Raw genomic sequence first — 10,545 nt, forward strand, 5'->3', positions numbered from 1 at the left:
CTTAAGTTTCTTATCTACATCTAGAGAGATGATTAATAAAGTCACTCCTACACTGTTCGCTCTTCCAGCTATGTGGAGGGGAAAAGATAAAGGCATCACTAAATAACGGCAAACTTTGACTAATAAATAGACTTTGTACAGTTTCTTTTCCTGCTAAGTGAACATCCTTTATTTTTTTGCAAGTTAAATAAATTCAAAACTAATTGAAAATATTCAAAGAGCAACAAGATAGGTTCTTAGGATGTTTGTGTTTTGTGTGATTGTCTTCCTGCATATTTGAGATTCTTGTGTCTTCGCAGCTGAGGCAAAAAGCGTGGCTACCACAATATTGAAGGGGAGGAAGGTCAAAGCCCTATATGATTTCCTTGGGGAAAATGACGATGAACTCTCTTTCAAGGTCAGACTACATACCTTTTTATGTCTCTCTAACAGTATGTATTTTGCAATGTACATATGAATGAAATATTGATCATTGCCTAAGAATAAGGAGCTCTCAGATCCTAATTGGTTTTTTTTTAAGATTTATTTATTTATTATGTATACAGTGTTCTGCCTGCGTGCCAGAAGAGGGCACCAAGTATCATTACAGATGATTGTGAACCACCGTGTGGTTGCTGGGTATTGAACTCAGCACCTCTGGAAGAGCAGCCAGTGCTCTTAACCTCTGAGCCATCTCTCCAACCCCTCAGATTCTAATTATAAGGGAAGAGAGTGGATAGAACTGGGCGTGGTAACACAGACCTATAATTCCAGCTCTCAGGAGGCAGAGGCAGGAGGATCTATTTGAAGCCAGCTTGAACCTCTAGTGAGGCCTTGTCCAAAATGGGGGAGGGGCAGCTGGGGAGGAGGAACATGTGAATAAGGCTTTGTTAGTTCACATCAATTGTAAGGACTGAGGGAAAACCTTAGCTTAGTAATTGCAGCCTTCAGATAGTCCCTGTATCCTCCATCTTTGAAGGCATTCCAGCCTTCACCAGCAAAGAATGAAAGGCTCCAGGAGCAACTGGATAAGTGAAACCTGGAACAGGGGCCTGCCCACATGAGGTTTCGCTCATCTCTAGGGAGTGAACAAAAGAGGCTACCCAGCCTAGCAGGGCTGCGGGCAAGGTGTCGGGTGAAGTTGCCAACTCCTGCTTTGTGACAGTTTCCTTTATTCTAAGACTGCTCTGCCTTTTATATTAAAATATCATTTCTACTATAGAATATTGTTAATAAATGACATGCATCACAAACTGAGTTGGTAACTCTAATCTTTTTCTAACGTCTTGATCCATAAATTCCCTGAGTTTGGAAACTGCTGCCTTGCTTTTTCTCAGTCTTGCAAATCGGCAGCTCAAGGTTTACTCCTTGTTTTCAGATAAAATGTTGTTTGAGGTGAAGACTCAGGGTGTTGTTTTGCTTTCATTTGTGCCGATTCACAGAATTCATAGCAAACTCCACAAGAAACAGGGTGTCTTCATGAACAAGTGGCTCATAAGTCACATAGCTGCGGAGTTTTTGTCTTCACTGCTTTCAGTGGTATTGGTCATTAATATTTTATTAAGTATTACTTAAATATAAATGTCTACAGCATGATAGTAAATAGATATCTTATATAGTCCTAGCATTCAGGACTGACAATGGTTAGAAAAATAGCTTCAACTATTTATTATATTATAACTTAGGGCAGAAGTGAGTTTTTTGTAACAAATTTTGAATAGCCAAAATTTTACATATTTAAGCAAAGTAGAATAGATAATTGACATCTGATAGTCACCATGTTTTCAGTCCATTCTCCATACAGGAAAGACTTTAATCAGATAGTTTTTGCAGACAGCTAGGTAGTGGTGCTACAAAGAATTCCATTTATCCTGGTAAAGATATTTTTTGTAGTAGCCAAGGTCATCTTAGACCTTTGCAGAATTTTAAAGTCAGGCTCTAAGAAATTATTAGACACCGTAAGGAACATCTGATAAGGGAATTATAATTTGCACATATGTAAGACACACTACCACTGTGACTAACATAGATGAAGATAATATGGTGTGCTTTGTCAAGGCAAAGCACTTAGGATGGGACTGCCTGAAAACTGGTGTTGAGGCTAGCAGGGGATAGAATGAGCCACGTGTTAGAGCAATAATTAAGAGTATAATAGACGCAGGCTGTTCACAGAGCAGTTTTATAGTAACTTTGCACTGTGGACTTGGTGGCCTCATAGCCTCTTGGTTAGGAATATGGGCCCTAGAATACCCTGAGGTTTGACTTCTGTCTGTGCGTTAATTATGTGTGCAATCCTGTAAGTTGCATGACATCTGAACTTCAGGTTCTTCATCTATAAAACAAGAAAATATAGAGCTGGGGAAGTGATGAGTGCATAAGGCCCTTGCTGTGCGTGTCAGGATCTGGATTCAGATGTCCAGTAGCTGTGTAAATGTCAGGAGATCATGACTGTCTGGCAGAGATGGGGATCCTCTAAGCAAGCTGGCTAGCTATACTAGCTGAATTCATGAGTTCTGGGTTCAAGTAAGAGATCTTTCCTCAGTACATAAGGCAGAGAATGATTGAGGAAGACACTGGCATCAGCCTCTGGCTTCCAAGTGTATACACACACACACACACATGCACTTGTGCAAACATGAGCCCACACACCAAAATATGAGCACACACATGCATGACCACCGCACACACACACACAAAATTTAAAAGAAATCTCGGAACTGAGGGTACTAATAGTACTCATCTCTAGAAATACAGTCATTTAAATAAGTTCAGTTTTTGTAAGGAAAAGGCTAGGACAAAGCACACAGGGAGCACATGGCTCACTCTTCTTTCTGTAATCTTTATGGAGGCATGACGGTCAGTGTGTCCCTCTTGGAAGGCCCTCATGAGAAGCAAAGCCGTGCTCTGTGTCTCTCCATGGGCTTGTCTTCCCACTCAGAGTGAGTCCATTATTACTGTACTATACCTACATTACCGAGAGAGGTGTCTGCTACATAGTAGGTATTCTGTAAATACTTGTTAAATGGAAATATGTACGTTTGTGTGTATATAGCTGATACTGTTATTGATTAAAGAGTAATTCAGATTAGGAATTGTGAAGATAAGCAGGAAATCGTGTACGGCAAGAATGACAGCGGCAGGGGGTTGAGTCTATCTTGAGAAAAAGAGGCCTGCGAGCAAATGTCATCATTAGGTATACATCATCTGTGTGACTTCTCATTTAATCCTCTCTGCAAATCAAGATAAATGAGTTATATAAAGAGAAGATTATTCACGCCACTCCAGGTAGGCTACGCTCTGTGCTTGCACCCTGCAGAAACCAATAATTATTTCTAACTCCTGTCTTCTTCCAGGCTGGAGATGTAATAACAGAGCTGGAGCCCGTGGATGATGACTGGATGTGTGGAGAGCTAATGGGAAGGTCTGGAATATTTCCCAAAAACTACGTTCAGTTTCTGCAAGTCAGCTGAAGGTGAAGCTTGGCTGTTCCTCGGCACGAGAACTCACTTGAACATTCACTTTGACTATCAGATATTTTGCACTATTTTTTTAACAGAAAGAGAAATATGTGTATGTGGTACACTAGGATTTCCGAGAGCAGAAAACTTGTAGGTTTTATAGTTTAGCTTTATCCTTGGTGGTAAGGTGTACGTAAAACATGAGTGGGAAAGCCAGCAAGGAAACGCTAGTGGGGATGGCAGGCAGATGCACACGTCCCCTGGGAAATTATCTGGTGATGGCAGTGTGGGGCGGAGCAGGAACTGCACTCGTACACCTGTCCCCAACGACACATGTGAATTAACCATGCTTCTTCATTTTCTACTTTAGTTTAAAAAGAGGATGTTTGACATTCTACGTGCTGTAACTATCAGGATATGGATGGTAATCTGAATTTCATTTTTGATATTCAAATTAATTCTAACAGTTTGAGCACACTAGTCTTAGTCCCAGGGCAGATTCTTGCTTCAGGACAGATAGTTTGGTAACTACTGGGACATTTACAAGCAGGTGGGGAAATAAGCTCATGTTCCCCCAAATGCTCCTTGTGTTTCCCAGCATTTCCCACTTGTCCAGGGACTTGAAGGGTCAAAAGAACCAAAACCATCCCTGAGAAGCCTTGCTAATACAACTAACCCTTGCACAGACATGCCACACTTATCTCTTGGTCCGTGTATACTTTATGTTAACAGGGTTATTATAAAGCACACTTTCTGAATCTGCAATCATTCCTTTGACAATTACTGGTACCCAAAGGAGACTCATTTTCTTTGCATTACCCCAGTAATACATAAAAGCTTTGTCTTGTTATAGTAGTACATTATGAATCATGAACAATATCTTCGAATACAGAGCAAATGGTAAGATGAAAAACAGTACCAAGGCCTCGTAGCTCATTTCTTCTCAATATAATCAGAAGGAAAAATAATTTAAGACGACTGAAGGCTGGTGCAGCCCTCTCCCTCCACCGCACCCCCAGCTCATCTCTGCGGTTATTGGAGTAAACACAAGACCACTTTCCCGCTGACTAGGGTAACATGTTCTGAGCTTGAAAACTGGTTCTTGCATGACTGAATCAGTTACAGTTTACAAACTGCAGCCAAATGGATTGAAGACAATCTTCCTGACGGATCGGTGGGTTAATATTTCACTGGAAATGTACACTTCCCAGTGAGGTTCGTGGCTTTCTTCTCTTTTTTTGAGAAGACTTCCACATGCTGGACCACTTCATCATGTGTTGCTTTCCCCATTATCCAAAAAGCTGGGCAACCAGTGATTCCCTGAACACGTGACTTCTATAAAGGAAGTAATATTTACTTTATCTTTGACTACATTTCCTATCCCTAGCATATGGTTACATTTGATTTTGGAATTAAGGACCTGGCATTTTTACTACCTTTGGGGTGAAAACTGTATAAGGAAAACTCTTGTCAGTTTTCACTCAGATTAATTTCATGAGACTGGGATGACTTAAAAGTGTTATCCAAACTAAATTCTCATTTGTAGCCAGCTCTACAAGAGCAAGAAGGGGTCAAGGGTGTGGAGGGGGCATGAAGTGTCTTTGCCTGTGGGGTTTAAACATCTAATAGTAAAGATTCTGAAAAACCTATCTTTATTGAGGAAAAAAAATCCCTCTTAAATATTGGCCTTCTGTAAGCAGAGTGATAAGTGCAATAGTTGTGTATCTACTTGACACTATAATAAACTGAACTTTTCAATTCCTTATCTCAGGCTATACTGCATTTTTCAGAATGTAGATGGTGTCTTCCTTAGCCTGTATCTCCAGTCCTCTGCCCAGGTGGGTGGGGCGATGCTTTGCTAGGTGGGTTGTTGGACAGACAGATGGATGACTTTCACAGGCGGGAACAGCACTGTCTTAGCCTACTCAGTACCTTCCCTTTGTTGACAGAAATATATACTGAAACAAATTCAGTTACTTTATCATTTCACTCTACCGTGTTCCGTGTTGCTCGCTATTTATTTTTCTCTCAACCAATAGAAAGCAAGATGTAGCTGTGGGGTTTCAATGGGTTTTTTTTTTTTTTTTTTTTAGTTTTTCGAGACAGGGTTTCTCTGTAGCTTTGGAGCCTGTCCTGGCACTAGCTCTTGTAGACCAGGCTGGCCTCGAACTCACAGAGATCCACCTGCCTCTGCCTCCCGAGTGCTGGGATTAAAGGCGTGCACCACCACCGCCTTGCTTATGGGTACTTTCTTATTATATATATTGAAGTCAAGACAAATATCAACCAAAAAAAAATTAAGCCAGATAGTGGTGGCAAGTGCCTTTAATCCCAACACTCAAGAGGCAGCCTGGTCTACAGATCTAGTTCCAGTCTAGGCTCCAAAGCTACAGAGAAACCCTGTCCTGAAAAACAAAAACAAAAAAAAGAGACAAATATCAACAATGTTCCAAGAAAAATAATTGTATGCAGAGAAAATTTCATAAGAAAGAAATGAGAATGGATTGTTGAGTTTGTTTCCAACACTTAGGTGACACAGTGACAAAATACCTGATCGTAACTTAAAGGAGGAAATGCCTGGTTTCAGAGTTTTTGGTCCAAGGCCATCTGGCTCCATCACCTTGAACTTGAGGCACACCAGAATATCGTGGCAGGGAGCTTTTCACCATACAGAATCCACTAAAGAAGAGGCAGGAAAGGGAGGGGAAAGTAGGGAGCAGGAGGAGAGAAAAGAAAGGGCCAGGCACAAGACATGTTCTTCAAAGAAACGTCCCCTGTAGCCTTCCTCCGATGCCTACTGTCCTGCACAGCTGTGAACTCATCAATGGAGTTCATCCATCAAGGATTAGTTCATTCGTCAGGACCTGGTCTAGATAGAGTAGCAGTGCCTCTAGATAGGGAGCAAACCTTCAACACACGAGCCTTCTGGGGACACCTTCACGCCCACCACACATACAAACACACGAGCCTTCTGGGGACACCTTCACGCCCACCACACATACAAACACACGAGCCTTCTGGGGACACCTTCACGCCCACCACACATACAAACACACGAGCCTTCTGGGGACACCTTCACGCCCACCACACATACAAACACACGAGCCTTCTGGGGACACCTTCATGCCCACCACACATACAAACACACGAGCCTTCTGGGGACACCTTCATGCCCACCACACATACAAACACACGAGCCTTCTGGGGACACCTTCATGCCCACCACACATACACACGAGCCTTCTGGGGACACCTTCACGCCCACCACACATACACACTAGCCTTCTGGGGACACCTTCACGCCCACCACACATACAAACACACGAGCCTTCTGGGGACACCTTCACGCCCACCACACATACAAACACACGAGCCTTCTGGGGACACCTTCATGCCCACCACACATACAAACACACGAGCCTTCTGGGGACACCTTCACGCCCACCACACATACAAACACACGAGCCTTCTGGGGACACCTTCACGCCCACCATACATACAAACACACGAGCCTTCTGGGGACACCTTCACGCCCACCATACATACAAACACACGAGCCTTCTGGGGACACCTTCACGCCCACCATACATACAAACACACGAGCCTTCTGGGGACACCTTCACGCCCACCATACATACAAACACACGAGCCTTCTGGGGACACCTTCACGCCCACCACACATACAAACACACGAGCCTTCTGGGGACACCTTCACGCCCACCACACATACAAACACACGAGCCTTCTGGGGACACCTTCACGCCCACCATACATACAAACACACGAGCCTTCTGGGGACACCTTTACGCCCACTACACATACAAACCTCCTGCAATACTAATTTTTTTAATTAGGTTAAAATTGAAGAGGCCATTTTAATATATTATCCTTTTGTTTTATTCTTAGCAGTATGAGGGATTGAACCCAGTCTTTGTGATACTAGGCAAGCACTCCACTACTTAGCTACATCTCTCGACCCAAGGTATTATCCTTTGAACCCTAAAAGATGAGGTGTTTCCTTGTATACCTTGCTGTAGTAAGAATGGAACTTCCTTCATTGCTGTTGAAAATCAGTCTGTAGCATTCAGAAGAGACAATATTAGTGTATTTATCAAAATGTATCATGAGAATTGACATTAAAAAAAATACTTATAGGATTATAAGGCAGTGTCCCTAAAAATCACTGTTTGTATTCAGTTTCTTCAATTTAAGTACATAGTCTGAGAAAGCAGCAGTGGATATATGGATCAATTACGAGGGATTATTTTCACTTTGGTGTGAACATTAATGGCTTCTTTTAATTGATGTCAGTTGCACATAAGCCACAAGATTCACGATTCAATGCCATTTTGAATGTCATCGAATGAATTCATAAGCTGATTTTCAGAACGAATGGGGAATCATTTTCTACCTTTTTACTTCACTGCGTGGACTGCACAACATCCTGAGCCTCACTCAGAACACTGCCGCCATCTAGGGGCCTCTCCTTTCATTACAAGTCTTTTTCTACCACAGAGCTCAATAAGGAGATTAAAGGGCTGATGGAGCCCTAAGTACAGCCCAGCTCCACTGAGGACCAATCTAGGCTTTCCCACTGATAGTGCTGAAGTGATGTGTTTCTCTTTAGCTGTAAAAGTCGTCTATGTGGCTGGAGAGATGGCTGAGCAGCTAAGAGCACATCCTGCTCTTCCAGAGGACCCAGCACCCGCGACAGGCAGCTCACAACTGCCTGCAGTTTTAGCTAGAGCACCTGACACCCTCTTCCGGACTTCAGGGGCATCTGCATACAGGTGGCTTTCACTCACACAGACACAAAGATATGAATAAAAATAACTCTTTGAAGTGTTTTGATATTTTCTTAGCCTGTAAAAGTTACAAATGCTCATACAACTCATTAAAAAAAAAAAAAAAAGTCCCACAGGTGTTCCTGTAATCCCAGTACTGTGGAGACTGATGCAGGAGGGAACAAGAGGAGGCAAGGAAGAACCACTTGCACAGAACAAATTAAAACTCCGAAATTTAAGATTTATTTTATGTGAATGAATGTTTTACCTGTGTGTGTATATATACCATGTGCCCATGCAATTCAGAAAGTGTTGGCTCTTGGAACTGGAGTTACATACTAGTGATTTTGAGCCACAGTATGAATGCTGGGAATTGAACTTAGGTCCTCTGCAAGAACTAGTACTCTTAACCACTGAGCCATGAAATGCTCCTTCAGATAGAAAGAGAAGTACAAGCTGAGCTAGTGTTGCATGCCTGTGATCCCAGCATTTGGGAGGTAGAGGCAGGCAGATCGGAAACCCAAGGTTATTTGGTTAGTTAGTGAATTCAGAGCTAGCTTGGGCTATATGAGACTATCTAGGACAGTTTGTTGGGAAGAAGTCTTGTCAGTCTCTTATGTACACGAATGTTAGCTAGAAACTCAAGCTGTGAGTTTGTTCACTAATGGATAGTTCCTTTCTCCATCATTACTCACACTTCAGGTGTGTAGCGTTGGTAAGGCTGTGTAACAAGAAACTATCTCAAAATACATGTTAGATAAAATTAATAAAAGACAAGTCTGGGAAACATTTTGGATGATTTTAAACAAATTCTAATTGTATTTACAGTAGAGACTGTTTATCTACTACAAGAATTAATTCACCAACATTCTTTTCAGAATGATTCAAATTCATAATTTAGGAAATATTACCTGCTGGTTGTCTACTTTTCAAAAACTAAGCAGCAATCTTTTTTTGTTGTTTCCCTATGTAGCTCGGGCAGAACTAACTCATGATCACCCTGCTTGAGCCTCTCGAGTGCTAGACTTCATTGTGTGCCACATCTGACTGACAACAGTCATCCTGCACTTATTCTTTATATTTTTGTTTTTGAAGAAAAGTGGAAAAACAAAAAGCAAGCTGTGATGGTGCAAGCAAGCCTTTAATCCTGGCACTCAAGAAGCAGAGCCAGGTAAATTAGAGGCCAGCCTGGTCTACAAAGGGAGTTCCAGGACAGCCTGGGCTGTTACACAAAACATAATAGGAGGGAGGGAGGAAGGGAGGCAGGCACCTGTTCTCAGCTACTTGTGGGACTGGGATGGCAAGATCAAGGGGGTTTAAACTCAGATTTGAGTCTGAAGCCAATCTGGGTAATAAAGTAAAATGTCATACCCAGATAATTAAGTCATGTAGTGGCAATCCTATAATCCTAGCACTCGGTGGGTAGGGAAAGGAACATAAGGAGTTCAAGGCTACCCTCTGATACAGTTAATCTACAGCCAGCTCTATGAGACCATCTCAAAAACAAAGTATATCAATCTATATTTATTTCTCCAATCATGTAGAAGTACTTTATTAAGAGTCCTGACTCAAAGATTAATGCAAGCCAACCACATTGTTTTCCAGGCCCCCAAGTGGCCAACCGAGAATTTCTTCTCAAAGGCCTCTCTGTGTACTGGGCAGTGGTAGTGCACACCCTTAATCTCAGCACTCAAGAGGCAGAGGCAAGCATATCTCAGTGAGTTTGAGGACAGCCAGGGATACACAGGGTAGAAAGGGGACAGGGCTTAGTGCACTTAACCCTCCAGTTCAGTACCACAAAGAACAGTAGTGTCTTCTCTGTGGGTGTATGAGTAGTGAATGGGTTGTGTGCAGAGCAAACGGGTCAGAACTCATTGTGCTGGGCCATGAGCAAGCCCAGGTAATCCCTAAAGTAACAGCTCAGGGAAGCTGGAATAAACAGTAGGCTATTCTGAGTAGGGTGAGATGGTACATGTCTTTAACTCCAGTACTCAGAAGACAGAGACCAAAGGATGCCTGGTCAATATAGTGAGTTCCAGGCCAGCCAGAGCTACCTAGCTAGACCCTGCCCACAAAATAAATAAATAAACAAAAATAAATAACCCGCTGGAAGTGGTGGAACATTCCTTTAATCCCATCACTTGGAAGGCAGAGGCAGGCTGATCTGTGATCAAGGCCAGTCTGGGCTACATATTGAGTTCTTGGACAGAGCTGTGGTGTGAACCTCTCTCAAAACAAACAAAAACAGCTAGGCACACACCTTTAATTCTAGTATTCCAGGCAGAGTTTGGTAGATCTCTGAGTTCAAGGGCATCCCAGTCTAC

The 10,545-nt window shown here is 42.5% G+C and overlaps 1 protein-coding gene across 11 annotated transcripts in view; it reads left to right on the plus strand.

Moving 5' to 3' along the window:
* Positions 1-5,202, plus strand: part of Sh3d19 (SH3 domain containing 19) — a 139,686-nt gene extending 134,484 nt beyond the window's left edge. For all 11 annotated transcript variants that reach the window (XM_075950440.1, XM_075950432.1, XM_075950431.1 and 8 more), the window contains 2 exons: positions 300-397; positions 3,333-5,202. In XM_075950440.1, the coding sequence (XP_075806555.1) occupies positions 300-397; positions 3,333-3,449 (215 nt within the window). In that variant the 3' untranslated portion in view covers positions 3,450-5,202. The remainder of the gene's footprint in view (positions 1-299; positions 398-3,332) is intronic.
* The last annotated feature ends 5,343 nt before the right edge of the window (positions 5,203-10,545 follow it).

This window comes from Microtus pennsylvanicus, chromosome 16 (genome assembly GCF_037038515.1).
Source record: "Microtus pennsylvanicus isolate mMicPen1 chromosome 16, mMicPen1.hap1, whole genome shotgun sequence".
NCBI lineage: Eukaryota > Metazoa > Chordata > Mammalia > Rodentia > Cricetidae > Microtus > Microtus pennsylvanicus.